The sequence below is a fragment of the Limulus polyphemus genome, unplaced genomic scaffold (assembly GCF_000517525.1).
Source record: "Limulus polyphemus unplaced genomic scaffold, Limulus_polyphemus-2.1.2 Scaffold3549, whole genome shotgun sequence".
Lineage (NCBI taxonomy): Eukaryota > Metazoa > Arthropoda > Merostomata > Xiphosura > Limulidae > Limulus > Limulus polyphemus.
In genome coordinates, this window is record NW_013669159.1 from 63502 (window position 1) to 81100 (window position 17599).

The window sequence follows — 17599 nt, forward strand, 5'->3', positions numbered from 1 at the left end:
GGTGTGATATAGTCACATGACCTCGCTGACACAACAATAGCTTAACTTGTGCTTAAAATTATTGAATATGGATTAATACAATAAGACATTTGCTCACTTCATACCTTAGAAAAATTTATATTTCTGCACTACTTTTAACTGGAAATAGAGAACTATTTTTTAGGGGCCTTACCTAATGTTCTAACTAGCTGTAAGGAGATTTTTAAGTGTTTTTCATGTGACCACTCCAAAATCATACAATTAACACTGAATGCATTCACGAATCACATTTTCTTCAGAAGCAGTTTAACCAGTGCATAAAGGTGATGACATTCAGTAAAGATGAGGCAGTTAGTGAAATTTGCTAATCAGTTAATTGTGCGGCACATTAATCGATTATTCTCACGAGGCTTGGATAGTTAAACAGTAATAATCAGAAACACTAGATTTGAATAGTTAATTATTATCATGAGTGGTAAAACAAATCAATGAAGCTGAACAACTTTGAATTGATTGAAAATAATGAGAAATCAAAAAAAAAGTAATAATTGGAAACACTAATTTCAATTAGTTGATTATTGGCATGACATTAATTGTTTTAATCACCAAGCTTTAACGTCCAGTAAGTATTGTTTGCAGAAAATTTTCATTGTGTGAAATCAAAGGTGCATATTATGTTGTTAAACATTTTCCATTTTGTACTTTATCACAAACAGATATGTACATCAGAAAGTTTATTACAAATATTTTGTTTAATTTACTTCTGATATAATCCATAAATTATAACAAAGAATATTTCTATTGTATGATGGATTAACTACCATAGTTTTTATACATATGTTTAGTGATTAAACTTTTTAGAACTGCTATACAATTGTGATGTATATAGTTGACTAGATGTGCCCATTTTGAAGAATTAATACACCCTCATAGCATAGTCTTAAATCTGTATGTTTTTCAAAGCTTTTGTCACTGTAGCAAACTGAGTGGAGATTAGTTGAGCCACACAGAAAAACCTTTCATTTGTGGTGACATAATGAGTTATTTAACTTAGATATACACATACTTACAATAAAATTTCTGTTTGTTTAATGACTTAACAGTGGTATCAAACAATACTGCAGTATCCTTTCCTTCATCCATATAATTAAAGTATTTAAATCTAAATTATGTGTGTAATTTCAATTATGATAACCCACGTGCATAATCATAGATTTATCATAATTATATGCCATCTGCCCTGTGTTTGTTAAACTAACCAAAGTTTCTCTGTAAAATCAAAGTTTCCTTATTACAACCACCCTAAGATTTTGATCACATCAACAACTTCTAGGCTTCTACCAACATTTTTAATATAAAAGCAACATTTGTAGCACAGATCCTTCTTGAAATATTAGTCCAGTTAGAATGAACTCTATTAACAACTTTCTGGTTCCTCTCATCTTATTTAATTTTTAAAACAGTCTTTTATATAGCACCTTATCAAAAATCTTCTGAAATTCCAAGTAAATCAAATTCACTCCTTTATTTTTATCTAACTAGGAAGTAACATCCTCAAAAAAGTTAATACATTAGTAAAACCATGTTGGTTATCTGACAAAATTGTTAATTTCATCAAATGATTCTTTAAAGGTTTCCCTAAAATTCCCTGTAAGTCCTTATTTATATGTGTGACTAAATGTAATATAAATTTGTTTCAACATGCAGTAATAGCATAGCAGTGAAAGATATAATTATGGTATTTATAACTAAAAGTTTTAAACTGGACATAGATTGGAATTAGTTTGCCATACATATGTATGTATGTAATGAGATTTGAGCTATTTTTGTTATAAGTTATTAACTTTGATTGTGTTCTTGTTTCATTGTCTTGCTCAGTACTCTTATGTTCACTGTTTTTAGAGCTTCATAATTTTCTGTATGTCTTTTTTCAGATTATTTTTGGGCCTATGTTTTCAGGAAAAACGTAAGTAGTGTTGATTTGATAGCTGTTTTCATACATGTTGAGTAATGCACTGTAGTGTTCACAGGTAAAAACTGAACCAACAGGTAAGTTTAAGGTCTCAATGTGGGTTTGAAAAAAATGCTTGCAGATAGAAAAAACACAAAGCTCAAGAAGTAAAATGGACACAAGGACAAGATAAAGTATTAACAGAAATTTATTCACATTAAATGTAGTTTGTTTTTTCACTCACTGTATCACATTATTAATTTTGATACATTAATATTAAAATCCAATTTGAGTAAGCCATGTGTTTGAGTGGAACTAACAATCAACTTGGTAATCAGTATAGCTAATTAAGTACACTTTTTTTTACATTTATACACATAAAAATTAGAATGCACTGTTTCATTAATTGGGTACCATTGCTATTAACAGTGTTTTTGGCTTTAATACCAATAATATCTCATGAGGTTTAGCCAGCTTAGGATATTTAGATTGATCATAAATATATATACATTAAGGTAACAATGCAAAAAATCTATAATAAAAAAAAACTTAAAGTTATAATATAATACTTTACCTCATCTCACATAATAGCTTTCCTCAACTTGTGCTGCCCTCTATATGCAAAATTTTTGCTCACCACTAGCCTTGAGGCTCACACTTAAATTCATGTATTTACATGTGGTATAGCTACACTGAAACAAGCAGCTATTATTGTATCTTGCAAATGAATATGCAACAACCCTCCACCATTGGGATTGCAACACACTCTCCTAGCACAACTGATTCCCTCTGTACTCTAGAACACAATCGTCACTTCTTGATTTGGCACTCATTTGTGCAGATGCGCAAAATTTTTGTATATCACAGTGATTAATACTTTAATTACTGACAAGTGTTGCCTTTACTTTGGGGAAGTTCTTAGATTATCTTTCATTTCCACTTTATAAACTCACAGGTTCATGTAACTATTACTGCTTCTGGTATGGATCCACAAGATCCTGATTGTACCAGAAAAGCTACTATTGTGGCATCAGATTTCACGCTTTTTTCCAAGGGGATTTATTCCTTAGTGCATTGAGAGGTGGAATCTTACACGTGGCCACATGTGTCTCCTAACCTGGGAACTGATCTTCCTTTCCCTGGGGAACCTGTTTATGTGAAAGGTGATTTTGACAGCTATTTTTCCTTCCTTGATAGGGTGCCTCAGGTTTGTTACCTTTTGTCCCTTTCTCCTTTATATCATAATTCTTTCCCTTCCCTGCTCCATTTTGGTCTGGCTTTGGATTTAAAAAAAAAAATTCTCCTTCTACCATTTGACAGCACCCAAAGAACCTAAGAATCTGCTGCAAAAGAGTGTCAAAGGTGAACAAACCAGAACTCCCACTGTGCCTGATCCTAAGAGATAGTCACCAACAATATTAACAGTGTAGAAGGCAACAGTGAGAGAATTGATGGCTAGGAGCAGAAACATGGGAGGGGGAGAAGAGGAAGGTGAAAGGAACAGGAATATGAGAAAAAGCCAAAGAAGACAAATATTTCAACATAGAAAAGGTAAGGGATCAAATATCTGCCAAAAACACCTAAGGAGAATGGTGTATAGCCTCAGAAAGTAGATGGGCAGTTGTAAGATAATATAGGAGAGTACTTAGGGTGAGATGAGGAAGTGAGAATTGGGCAGAGGAATAACAAAGGGAAGAAGGACTGGAACCCCATGCCTGAATAAGTGACTCCAGAGTCTGAGAACCAAGAAAAGGAAACTCAAACCTATGGTAGGCCACAGCACGCATGTATGACAAATGAGGGGGACAAGGCATGCTAGCACCAACATGAAGGTGAGAATGGAACTGATGGAAATGGGCAGGAATATTAGACTGATTCTTTGTTTTTCTTCTCCTCTGTTTTCTTCAGTTCCCATTTCTTTCCCTCCTCCTTGCGATTTACTTTCTTGCCAGCATCTTTCAGAGACAGTTTTGGATCTGTTGCAGAAGGCCCCATTGAACAGGTGTTTGCTACTTCCCTGGGTTTTTACTTCCATCTGTTTGTTGTCCTCAAGATGATAGAGGATTGGTGTCCTGTTATCAATCTTTTGAACTTAAATCACTTCATTGGCTTCCCTTGTTTTACCATAGAGTCTTTTCTCAACCTCTGATGTGATGTTCTTTCACTGCAGCTCTCTGGATGACAATGGTCAACATCTAGCTGTTACCTTGGGTATGTTCATAGGGGTCAGATGTTTAAATTCTGAGCTCTCTCATACAGCCTTGTATTGGCATATGTTTTCTGTCAGTTGGTCAGAGCTTTTCTTGTCACATTCACAAACTGGAACTGCAGTTTCACCATTACATGGACGACTGGCTTCTAATGGTTACTTCCCAACAAACCTCCTATGACTATACCCTTCTCCATCTTCAGGAGTCGACACATTTGGGTTAGCTGGTCAAATTGGAGTAGTCATATCTCTCCCCCCCCCCCCTCAATACTTTATTCATGTGGGTGTGATTTTCAACTCCTACCTCAGCAGGGCTCAGCTTTCTGCTTTTGTTTACGGGATATGGAGCACTTGGTTTTCAAGGCTATAACTTTTTCTCTCACTGCATGAGAGGTTTTATCTTTCTTTTTTCTTTGGAACTTGGGCTTCCATGGAATACTTTGAGGTGGTGCACATGTCTTCAGTATACTCTGCACAATCAATGGAACTTCACTCTGGATCTGTTGTATGCTTCCATTCACACTCCTTATTTCCTATAGGTCAATTTTACCTGGTGGCTCAACAAAGCCAACAATTTGATTTGTATTCATCTGTTTACAGGTGACCCTCTGGTGGGGTTGTGGGTGTTTTTACACTTGGGAGATTGCAGGTCGGTGGCCCATTGTAGAATCGACTCTCCACATCAATCTCTTGGAGCTACTAACTGTTTGTCAGGCTGTAGATCATTTCCTTTCCATGGTTTGCAGTCATCTCATCATGATCCATTCTGACAATTTGACTGTTATTTCTCATACCAATTGTTATGGGGCACTCATAGTCTTGTTCTGTGTATTTTCACACATTCAATCTCCTCTTCTTGGCCCAGTCACAACATTTTCCTCATTGCTTGTCATATACTTCCCTGTTTCACATCATTCAGCTCTGACTGTGTACACATTTAGTCAGGATTGAGCCAACCTTTATCTTTAGGCCTACCCTCTTATCCATCTCCACAGGTGCTTTCCCTTATTCATACTGCTCCATGTTGGATCCTTCTAATCTCTCCGTTCTGGATGGCCTATTCATGGTCTCCTCTATTAAACCTTCTCCAGTCCTCTCCTCCCCTTTCTCTCTCCTGCTTCCTACTCCTTCAAACTCGTCTTCCCCTTGCTCACCCAGTAGTATCCACACTTTGTCTTCATGCTTGAGTTTTCTCTGTTCCATTGCAAGATGCATATAGATTCTTTTCGTGTGTAGCCTTCCTTCTCTCCATTCATTCTTCCTTCTTACTTATTCAACAACAAAAATGGCACATTTTCCATTGTTAGTCTCTATGTCATGGCTTCTTCCCTTCCAAATCTACTGTTCCCCACCTTCTGAATTTTTCACTTGGCTCCTTGACAGTAGTTTGTTGATTTCTACCATTGCAGGATATAACGCTGTTCTGTCCACTACTTTTCGTTTTTTCTGTACTCGTTGCTTATTCTCCTCTCCTGCCCCTTCTCTGTGGTTTTGATCTTTAGGGATAGAAATAATGAAATAAAATTACATTCACTCGAAGGAAAGCTATCAGGAAGATTACATTCCCTCATGTAAAGTTGCATTTCTTAATGAATTGTTTTTTTATTTATTTAATCCATGTAATTTGTTCACTTTAACTGGTCATAACTAAAGGAATACAGATGGACCATGCATTACCAATTGGGAAAGCCAACTAAAAAGTAAAGTTAACTTGTGTGGGAATATGGGAATATAATATTTCGATCCTTTGCCTGTTGCATCCTGCCAGATTGGAATCTGAATGGTGTTCTCCATGCCATACCTCCCTTTGAATTTTTGGCTTGTTGTTCTTTGTACCATCTTTCCTTTAAAACCCATTTTTTATTCCTTTTTGCATGTAGGCATTGTAGGTTGGAAGTGTATGCCATAGATGTTTCCTGTATCCTGTACAATCATTCCTATATTCTCTTTTATCTTAACTATGCTTTTCTTCCTAAATCGTCTTTGGTATGAGAGGGGAAATGGCATGTTCACCCCTATTTCCTTTTCGTCCATTGCTCATCTTTATTCACATTCCTATCCTGATCATCTTCATTGTCCTGTGCTGGCACTTTGTTGTTATGTGGCTCACACTTCTCCTTTATATGGCTCCTACTTCCAAGATTTTACCCCTTGGAATTCGTCTTCTACCTGGGATGTCTCTCCCATTACTCTTACAGGTTGACTCTGTCAACTCATCCATCTAGACAGGTATTCTTGTCTTTTCCATCTATTCTCTCATCAAATTCATCATCTCACTCTCTCCCTCTCTCTGCTCACTTCTGTTTTCCGTTGGAAGAAATAGTTCATATTGGCATGTGGACTACACCTCACATGTTTGTCACACATTACCTTCATCATGTGGCCATCTCTTCTCCTTCTTCTGGACATAGTTTGCCTCCTGTTGTCATTCTTCATACCCAATACCGGCTCTAAATGGGTAAGTTATTTTTCTATATCTCTTACCCTTACAGAGGCTCATTTTTACATCTCAGGATCCTGCTGATTGGTATGCAGTGCCTGTCAGGGTATACTTTGGTTAAACCTGCACCATTAGTCTGAAACACTCACAAGACCTTGAGGTTTTTTCTTGGTGTATTGTTTCATAGAGAAAGTCTGTTTCAGATTGTACCAACTCCATGAACTATCATGAGTAAAGCAGGGTTGGGATTACTGCCCATTCCCTCAGTCCTTGTTGAATAAACTGGGACAAGAGTGCCTTTCAAAATAGGTTTTTATAATCACCTATTGAATCTCACCCCCGGCTCTTCTAGTGGAGTCCTTGCCACTTATCAGTTCCTAGCCGCTGGGGTGGGGCTTCTTCCTGAGTGTGACCATTTCCACTCAGTAGAGAGTAGGGTGGTGGTGTTTTGTTGGTGTGGATTGTGCATACCCTTCTCATATCATGTAACTGATTTAAAATTCCTGACACCACCTGGTTTTGGACTGGATGGATCTGCCAAATGCAGTTCACCCTTCCAGTTGGCTTTCCCTCTTCCTACCGCTACCTGGATATTAGTTCCCGGGCAGTCTAGTGTTGAATCAGCACAGGACCAGCCATCATAAGGCCATGCACATGTGATTGGTAGGGATACTTCTCCTACCATGGACTGGACAATAAATTCCTGATGCTGCCTGATTATGGACATGAATTGACCCACCACTTTTGCTTTCCTCTTCCTACTGTTGCCTGGATGTCAGATTCCCAATGGCCTGGTGTTGGTTGTGTACTGGGTATGCATATGTGTTGCCTACCTAGGTTTCTGGAAAGGAAGTTTCTTTTACCTTCTGCTTCCTGGTGTCAAGGTGAAGCTGGTTGGGATCTTTCTCCTACCATGAACTAGATGAAACATACCCAATGTTGCCTGGTTTTTGACTGGAGTTGACTGGCCACTTATGGTCTGTAAGTACATGAGTTTAGGTGGGAGCCTCAAGGCTAATGGCAGTGTTGGATAATGTTGACTTCAACATCTTCTGTTGTTGAAACTGATTTTCTCTGGCAGCTGAGGTATAGATGAGAAAATACTTCTTCTCTTGGCAAAGACAGAAAAGACAGTTAATATTACACATTTTTTTTGTTGCCATATCAGAGTTGTAGTATAATATCCCACAATCATTGATTACCTACATCAATATCATTTTCATTACATTCAAGGGGAGATGAACTTTTAGCTCATATCAATCTGTACAAACCTTTGCAACACTCCATTCCTTTAGGAATAATTAATCCACATGTTAAAGGATAAAAAAAGATACAGAAGCCTGCTCAAGTGAGTACAGGCTCTCTGGAATGAGCACATTAGCTATCAACTGGCCACCGATTTCAGTACCAAAAAACATAAAGGTGTGTGTGTATATTTTTGTATGCTTTATCAGTAGTGTGCAAAATTTTTTAATGATGCTCTTTTCTAAACATGCGTTTTGTTGCTCCCTCATCATTTTTCCATGTTGATTGTTGTTACTGTATTACTTAATAGTAGTAACATTTGTACAATAGTTTTTAAAACTTCTTTATTTTTGAAGAAATATTGGAAACCAATAGGCCTAGAAATTGTTATAAAAGCAAGTTAACTATAAACTCTTATTTTGAGCCACATTACAGTTAACTTGTTTATAACAGTTTAAGGCTAGTATGTATTTTCTTAATGAATGTATAAATTTTTCAAAATTTCTGTGCATGTTGCAAGTTTCCTTAATATAGAAAGTTGGTCAAGGGAGCCGCCAAGTTCCTTTCATCCAAGTTATTCATGGAACTTGGCTAGTCAATTAGGTGTCACATGCGATTTCTCACAAGAAAGATTTCTGTAATGTAGAAAATACTGTATAGAAACCAATATTGATTTTTTTCTACTTGAACGTCAAGTCATGCCCCAATGTGACCATCAATCACATGGGTAATACCTGCACCCTGAGAAGAATTACATAGTTGTTTCTCATATATAATGCCATGTTTTCTCAGTCTGGAACAAGATATAGTTTTTTGAAATTACCATATGTTAACATTTGAACACTGAGAGCTCAAGTAAAGGTGCTATCAAATTCACTTGCCTTTGAACTTTGATTGTGTTTGTGTGTTGGAAATAAAGATTATTTTGCTATATAATACATTGTGTCCATATTTTACTCTGCAATACCACACAGTAATGTGCATACTGTTTTGGCCTCTCTTTTAAATTTTTAATTTTATATAACTATGTTCTTTATGAACTTGAGAAAAAGGGAGAAAACAATAATATTTTATTTCATTGCTTAGGACTGAACTTATCAGAAGGCTGAAGAGGTATGAAGTAGCCAACCACTCTTGTCTGATGATAAAGTATGCAAATGACACACGTTATAGTGCTGAACAGGTTTCTACCCATGACCAGTAAGTAGGTTATTTGTTTAAGGAAATATTTTTATATACAAGAGAGTAGAGGTCTTTTCACTTGAAAAATACTAATAAAATATCCAACCTCAGCTATTCACTGTTGATCAACTGAATATTGATGCCATCTAGTGATCTTGGTGACCACTACAAAGTAGCTCACATTTCTCTTTTTTAGATAGTAGCATTAATGCACAGAATGTTTGTAAATAATTGGTGAATAACTGGTCAACTTCTGATGCTAAGTGCTGACTATAGGCATAGTCTGTGGTATGTTATGTATAAGTGCATTAAATAGAAATTCAGATAATCCTGACTCATGTATGATTTCCTTAGTTATTGGTTTCAGTGTAATATTGAAACCACTTGGAAACATTCATTATCATGACATTTGTGGCAGAACACCTTTCTTCAGATGTATTAATGTCTTAAGAACCAGAATTAACTAAAAGTTGTTATACTTGACAACTAACTTTGCTTCTAATTTTTAAACAAATTTCAAGTGATATTAATGTTGCACCCTATCATTTATGCTGTGCTGCTACTTATCCTAGAGCTCTTTAGAGCTCTGTTCCCTCTTGTAATTTTTAGTTTTATTACGTATTGATTAGATTTCCATTAGCTTTGCTTTAAGAAGCATGTTAAACTTGTGTTGATATTTTTTCAACTCGTGTCTGTAATATATGTAAAATGAATTATTCTTTAATTTATTTATATTCACTGATTGATGTGTATTTACTTACACACCATTCTTGCCTGTTTCCTAAAGTTAAAATGGTGGACAAGAGACTAAATGCAATAATTTTAGTTTTTTTAAGTAGATGCCCTTTTAAAGGAAACATTTTGTATGTTTCTACAACAATAAATTGAATGCTTAAATTTCTCTTTTAAAATTAAATGTTTATTCATATTCCATTGTTATATCTAAAACCTGTTTATTTCGAACTAATTTCTGCAGTCAGACTTTACCAGCAGTCCAAACTACTGAACTTGGATGCCTTAAAGATGAAAGCAAGAAGTATAGTGTGATTGGCATTGATGAAGGCCAGTTTGTAAGTGTGATTTATTTCTTGTTCTCTATCTAACTTTGAACATGAATTTGTTATTAACTTTAATAAACAACCGTACTGATGTTTCATTATAAAAGTAGTTTCCTAGTCAATATGACTAATAATTTAACAAATACAATAAGTATAGGAGTGCTTATATACAGTGTAGTATGAGAAATTAAACTATTCCATACAAAATGCATTAGTATTGTAGATTACCTTAAAACTTTGTTTAGTCGTAAAACACCAGCAACATCAAGCTTGTATAATAGTTGCACTACTAAATTAAAACTTAAATATTGTGTCATCTGAATATTGTTCAGATTTTTGGAGAATTGAAGAAGTAGGTTAGGGTTTAATGTTTCAACAGGAAAGGAAGAATACCACATTCCTTTGACTGTATAGATAAGAATCGGAGACATTGACCATTTCCATGGAACCTTTTTTTTTTCAGATTTATATATCTTCTCACTATAATGGACATAGCATGTATGTCAGTATCTATGTATTTAACCAAAATACCTGCACCATCTATTGAATGGCACCACAAACAGATTTCCATAAAAAATTTCACACTTTGAGAATTCAAGATTCAGACAGTTAGAAAATTCTTTATAATAGCACACAATTTTAAATAAAAGTACTCTCCTCACAACAAGAACATGACTTTTACTAGGACTGATTATATCTCTGTTGAGGTAATTTTTGAATGTAGTACTCCAGTTTCTCAGTACTACATTTATAAATGTAGCACTGAGAAACTGGAGTTCTTAAAAAAAACTTGTGTTTGTTTTCAATAAACGGTACCATTTTTAATATATAAAAACATTCCAATTTATACCAGTAAGATTTATGAAAAATTTGAGGTCTGTACATTGAATAATTTTTATGCGATGAGTTGTGTATAACTAAAGAGCACAATCCAAACACTTCTCCCATGCAGTACTTCCCACAAAAAATATCCTTTTTTTTAAAAAAAATTGTTCAATTTTCCAAAACTTTTTTCAATGAGGTATGAATACTACGATTAGTAATTACTAGCACAAACAGCTACCCATAGGGCAGTTTCTGCTAGTATATATGAATTTGCTTTTTGTTCAAAGCATTTTTTATATCACTTTTTCAATTCTCATTTAATTTTGGATAAAGTGACACTTAAGTCTAGCTCATAGTTTCTGTTCAAAAAATAATTAAGTCATGGTGTCATCCTTTGATAAAATTTATGATCTATAATTTAGTAATGGGTAGTAGTTTCTTATAGAATTTTTTATTATTATTAAAAACAATTTATTGAAGTTTTCAGATATAGTGGAGTTTGCTGAGGAAATGGCAAATATTGGAAAAGTGGTAATTGTTGCTGCCTTAGATGGAACATATCAAAGACAGGTGAGTGTAAGAGAATTATATACATGTTTACTGATCATTAAAAATGCTTTTTTTTCTACTTCTAAACATTTTATTACGAAAGAAAAAAATTGTCTTACTTTTGTTAGTTTTAGTTATTGATTATTATAATGATATAAAAGTAATGGATTCTTTGTGCAGTTTAACTGCTGGCTGGTTTAACAGCCATTATATGAAAAATATGGCTACATTTTCCAGAAAACAATCATATTATATAGTGTTTTTATTTCTTCTTGGACATTTTTTAAAATAATGTGTAGAAACTAAACATATACCATACAAGTCTATGAGTTTGTAAAATTTATTTATGATTAAAACTTAAGAAATACAGTTTCTAGTTGTACATTGTTTGCTGAATTGACTATAGTTTAAGAATATTTTAAATACCAGCTGAACAGGCACATTGTACCATAATTTGAAAAATGGTAAGGAATGTAAGGATTATTAAATTTTGGTCTGGGAAATATGTTCAAATTTTAAAGAATATTGTGTATAAGAATTATAAGATGATAGTATTGTGATGGTTATTTTTCAACACTGTTCCTATAGCTGTTTACAAGCTACTAGGTTCTAGAGACTGTTTTTTAGTCTTCAGTGCTCGTAAATGCAGTTCTCATATATCATGGATTTTATTCCTAGCTCCTGTCTAATAGATATTTAACACTGTAAAATCATTTTCTTCTTTCATCCTCGATTGTGAATTTTCTGTACTTGTATCTTCTAACAACTGATATTTTTGTTCTTTCTTAATATCTACTAATATGTTGCTGGTATTATGAGGATATCTTGCAATCTTTCATTCATGTAAATGCTATTATGTTGCTTACATATGTATATATATATATATATATATATTTATAAATTGTAAGAACTTTTCTGAACTCCTTTCCTTGAGCAGACATGGCATGACTTGGTGGTTAGAGTATTTGACTCACAATCTGTGGGTGTCACAGGTTCGGATCCCATCCCTGAACATACCCTTTCAGCCATGGAAGTTTTATAATTTGATGGTCAATCCCACTATTCATTGTGAAAGAGTAGACCAAAAGTTGGTGGTAGACAGTCTTGCCTAGCCGTCTTCCCTCTGGTCTAGCACTTCAAATACAATACTTATAGTTTTCCATGAAATTCAAAACAAACTTCTTTCTTTGTATATACCAATAAAATGCTGATTTTGCTATCTCGTGTTTTAGTTAATACTTGTAAGGTGCTCTGTATATAATATTCTTTTTAAACACACCTAGTTAGTGCTAACAAGTTGGTTATATTCTTGATCTCTTGCCTTTTTGGATATTATGAAATGTTTTTCTAAATCTTCTGTTATTTTGGAATACTTTTCTCACTTGTATGTTATTGTGGATGCTAAAAAGTTGTTGATATGGTTTGGCTTGTTTGATTAACACCATTATTGTAGTAGGAGTTTGCTACATGCAATAATGTGAGGACCTTTTCAGCCTTCTTTTCTTGTACTTCCTAATGAATTACTGTACGAAACTTTTCTGTCCTTGTCAGTGTTATGTATGATAAGTTACTTGTATTGTAGAAATGTTTTAATTCTACAGTCATTTAGGTGATGCAATGTAATTAATTTCTCATACCTAAACTCATTTCATGCAACTGAATTGTAAAAATACAGATAAAAGAGATGTTAATGTTTATGATTTTCATTTTCAAACTTTTAAAGTTAATTTTTTATTCAGTAGGTTTCACTGTTTTCGGAGATTTAATTGTCAAATAAAATTATTTATTTTAGAGAACATTCCACAACTTGTTTTTTATTTTGAAGCAATAGTGAAAGGACCTTCTTTTAACATAATGCTTTCTGATTGAATTAGTTTTAAAAGCCAAAGTTAGGGTATGTGGCACTGTTTACTGTATAAGCTTATTGTTATATTTTAGTAATGATGTACAATAAACAGAAAATTTTACAATTTTTCTAAAATTATAAATACAATGTATGTTAAAAATTATTTTTATTTTTTAATTGTGTAGGGTTTTGGTAACATTCTCTTTTTGGTTCCACTGGCTGAAAGTGTAATTAAACTCACTGCAGTTTGTATGAATTGTTTTGAAGAGGCTTCTTACACCAAGAGAAAAGGCTCAGAAAAACAGGTAATTTAAGATGTTTGTTAAAAAGTAAAAACAACTTTTTTTAAACAAAGACCAAGTAATACTATCTAACATTATGTAATTATACATGTGTAGTATATAAGTGTACCATGTGTTTTCTGTCTCTTTGTATTAATATAGATCCTCCCATAGTTTATATGCTACAGTAGATACTGATGATACCTCTACCCAAACTTAGTTTTGGATAGAGAAGCAAAGCACTTGCTTTGCATTTTGAAAGTTGGGTCACTATAAAGTGAATTGCTGTTGCAGTTGTTTTAATTCCTACCAAAGGTTTATCAATAAGAAATTGAGAAAGCCATGTTAGTTTTATTGTCGTAAGCATCAATACTAGAAAATAATGTAGCAAGGTGAAGTTCTTCCAGTTCAGATTGAGGAGGTAGCATGGGTGCAAGTAATTTGTGGCAGTTTTATGAGCAGTTATGAGTGCAAGAATATGTATGGTCCTATTGCTGTCAACCACTGAAGCATGGTCCTCAGCCTGTAACACAGCTAGTAGTTCCCATAGTTCTAATGCAAGAGGTTCACTTTACATAACATAAAGATTGGAGGGCACCAAGGTGTCACTTGCATTTGTGCTAACATTCAGTGGTGATTCCTTTGGCCATATTTGGGTCAAGATGTTCATTGCTGGTGTCAGCACTGTAAAGTCTGTGCCACCCAGAGAAAAACTTGACCAAAAGAATGTAATCTCCAGCAAAGAATGTTGGTTTTCCTTTACGCACAGTAGCCCTAGGTTCTGCTGCTCTACTCCAAGAGAAAAATTGAGGTTATCAATATATGCTTCTGGCTGTCAACTAACTAACTCAGTACAGTCTATAACTGATGCGTAATAGATACTAGATTGTACAGTACAGAGCACTTGAAGAAATCTACATGGATCAGGAAGCTAACTTCAACAGCCAACTTTTCAATGAGGTGTTTAAAGTGTTGGGTTTAGTAAAGACACACATTTAACTTTATAACCTCAGTCTGATGATATAGAAGAGTGGGTACTACATACTTTAAAGATATGCTTCTAAAGTTTGTTAATCTTAGTTAAACCAACTTTGATGAGCATTTATCGTACATCATGAAAGTGCAGAACAACTAAACAGAGATCAATGGGTTGTTTGATGAACATGCTCATGTTTGTGTAGGAAGTATTGATTCTTGTAGATGTGATGTATTATCCTACCCTACAGCAGATGTCCCATAATGTACGCAATATAGAGTGATTATGTTCTGCTACATACATGAGCTCAAACACCAACAGCTAAGAAAGGTTAACAAGGGTCCAAAGAGATGCTATGATAGAGTGATGAAGAATTGGATATATATTACCATGAAGACTGGGTGTGGTGTTGATATATGCCAGTAGCATGGATGCAGCTTGGTTCCAATTGGACAAGTCCTTTTTCTTGTGGTATTACGAGTTAAGCCACTAAGCTACAAATTACAGTAGTCAAGAGATGCATGAAATCACACAATGTCAACCAGTTGTGTCTGTACATTACCAACAAACCTTTCATGCAATTCTTTTCCTCCTGGTCAAATCAAATTGGTGTACGGGCACAACTGGTTGACATTGTAATGGTCTCACCCTCCTCTGACGCATGAAAGGTTTGTTTGTAAATTTCTTTTCCTCCTGGTCAAATCCCAATAAGTCAGAGGAGGGTGAGAGCCTTGTTTTTATTTCACCCAGACCCAGAGAATGAGAAGGAAAGAGCTGAAAGGCCTCACCTGGCTGTTCACGACAAGTCATATGAGGAACCATTGGATGCGAAAAGTGGCTTTGATAGCCGAACTGCTGCTGATGGACTCCTAATTGATATGACTGGAACTTATCAGTCATTGATTAATTTTCTAAAACTACATGCCTTTAGGAAAGTTCCTCTTATTATTGTTTTTATTTTTGGAATGAAATTTGAGAGAGTTACATAACCTATTTACAGTATAAGTAGGCCAAGTTCAAAGGGTTAAGTCTTCCAGGGCTGAGCAACCCTCTCCAGAAGCTATTCAACTTGCCATGTCAACGGTGTCAAAAGCCTTTGTTGACTTTTTTAATGCATAACAATTAAAATCAAGTGTCATTATTAAACTATTTCTTTTATTAATTTGCTTATATTATTGTAAGGATTATTTCGTATGTTTCACCATGTTCTCGTGTGACTCCTTTTTATTATATGTGTTGATATATGAATTTCTGTTTTATAATTATTGATTTTAATGTGTAGTTAACTGTATTCCATTATTAAAGATTTCAGTATAGTTACTGATAAAGGAAATGGTGTTATGCTTATTGACTGATTGTATCTTACTTCATCATTAAAAAGTTTTTTTTATATATTTTACAGTTTTGTACTGTGATTAACTTTTTTAAAGAGTTTTATTTTCTTATGTATAATGTGATTTTAAGAAATGTAATTGTTAAAAAGTTTCATCGTTTCTTTCATTCTTTGCTACTGTAGGTTCCTATATATGGCATTATACTTTAGAATGTACAATTTGATTCCTCAGTTTCTATAAAAGTATTTATTATGTACAGTGTTCATTCTTCTGTATTAAAGATTATTTTGCTGTGTAATGTTTATTAAAGGGTGGCATTATGTAATTATTGAATTTATTTGTTAAAGGTTTGTGTTATCTTTGTTGCATGTAAATGTTATTACAGGGGTGAAAGAAAGTTACACTGCTTTTTGACCAACATGTATCTGTAAATGTTAATGCATTAAACTTAAGATTAATGTTGGCTCAAGGTTAAGCTTGAACTAGAGGGGAAGGAAGAGAGTAGTATATAAACATACCATGTGTTTTCTAGCCCCCTTGTATTAATATAGCAATTTTTCGAAATTTATTTGTGCAAGTATATGCAGTTTCCACATAACATAATGGTAAAGAAGGTCATGAAGTCCCTTTTGTTCTGTGTCATTCACCTAGAGTAGTACCTTATGCCTTCCCATAGTAAAACTTATCTGTTGTGTGTGAAATTAGAGAATTATCTTTTTCACTGGCAATCAGATGATCTCTTGGGGGTTATGACCTCTCATATATTTCATGGGTAATTACTAGCCACATAGATAGTGCTAATTGCTTTGGAAAAGTCAGACATTAATGAGTTAAGTAAACAAGTATTATGAGATTTAGTTAGTCTCAAACAGGATCTCAACAGAGTTAGTCTAATATGATCTCTGAGTTAGTTTAGTATATTACAGAAAGAATAACTTCAAACCTAATTCTCCAGTAAAGGCATCTGACTGTTGGGGCAAATAAAGTACATTTTCATTGTGTTTATTTGAATAGAGTACTTATTGTGATTGTACATTTGTGTTCAATCTCTTTACTTCTCAAGAGGTCAGTTATTCATAGAATACATTATTAGTTTGTAGTAAATATCTTGTTGAATCTCTTTTTATTTAGCTGATCTTTCTTGTCCCTTGCAAGGTAAACTAGTACTATATGAAAATACTATGTGTATACTTATATGTATATATATATACACCGAGTGGTCACAAGTAAATAGACACCTAATTTTTCATCATTTAACTGATTTATGCTACCTAATTTGTGTTCACAAAGCACTATATAAATGAAAATGGTCCGCACACTAATTATTTTGTGCTACAACATGCCTAGAACTCAAGCTTCTCTCAAATTGTCAGATTTTGTTAGGGGAAGGATAGTTGGTCAAGCAGATGGTGGAATAAGTCAGCGGCAAATTTTGCAGAATTTGGGAATCCCGCTTTCAACAGTCAACAGAATCATCGTGCAGTTCAGGAAACACGACAAGGAAACAACTAAGCAGCATCCAGGTCATTCTGGTCCATCAGGGAGGACAAAAAGGGCTGTCAAAAGGAGCATCAAAATGGATCCCAGATTAACAACTGCAGAAGTGGCCAAAGTTGGTGGGATGAGCCCGAAATCTGTTCAACAGTTTCTCCACAGATTGGGTTATTGCAGAGCAGCTAGACGGTAGCCCTTATTAAGACCTGCCAACATAGTCAGACGAAAGA

The 17599-nt window shown here is 34.4% G+C and overlaps 1 protein-coding gene across 5 annotated transcripts in view; it reads left to right on the plus strand.

The window, feature by feature from the left end:
• The window catches only part of LOC106469568 (thymidine kinase, cytosolic-like), a 52890-nt gene that overhangs the window by 6283 nt on the left and 29008 nt on the right, over nt 1–17599 (plus strand). For 4 of the 5 annotated variants that reach the window (XR_002612873.1, XM_022398120.1, XM_022398118.1 and 1 more), the window contains exons 2-6: nt 1914–1945; nt 8911–9024; nt 9983–10082; nt 11370–11459; nt 13470–13589. Coding sequence is in view for 4 of the 5 variants with exons in the window: in XM_022398118.1 (XP_022253826.1) it covers nt 1914–1945; nt 8911–9024; nt 9983–10082; nt 11370–11459; nt 13470–13589 (456 nt within the window). In the remaining variant the exon portion in view is untranslated. The remainder of the gene's footprint in view (nt 1–1913; nt 1946–8910; nt 9025–9982; nt 10083–11369; nt 11460–13469; nt 13590–17599) is intronic. The other variant, XM_013930069.2, reaches the window with a different exon arrangement.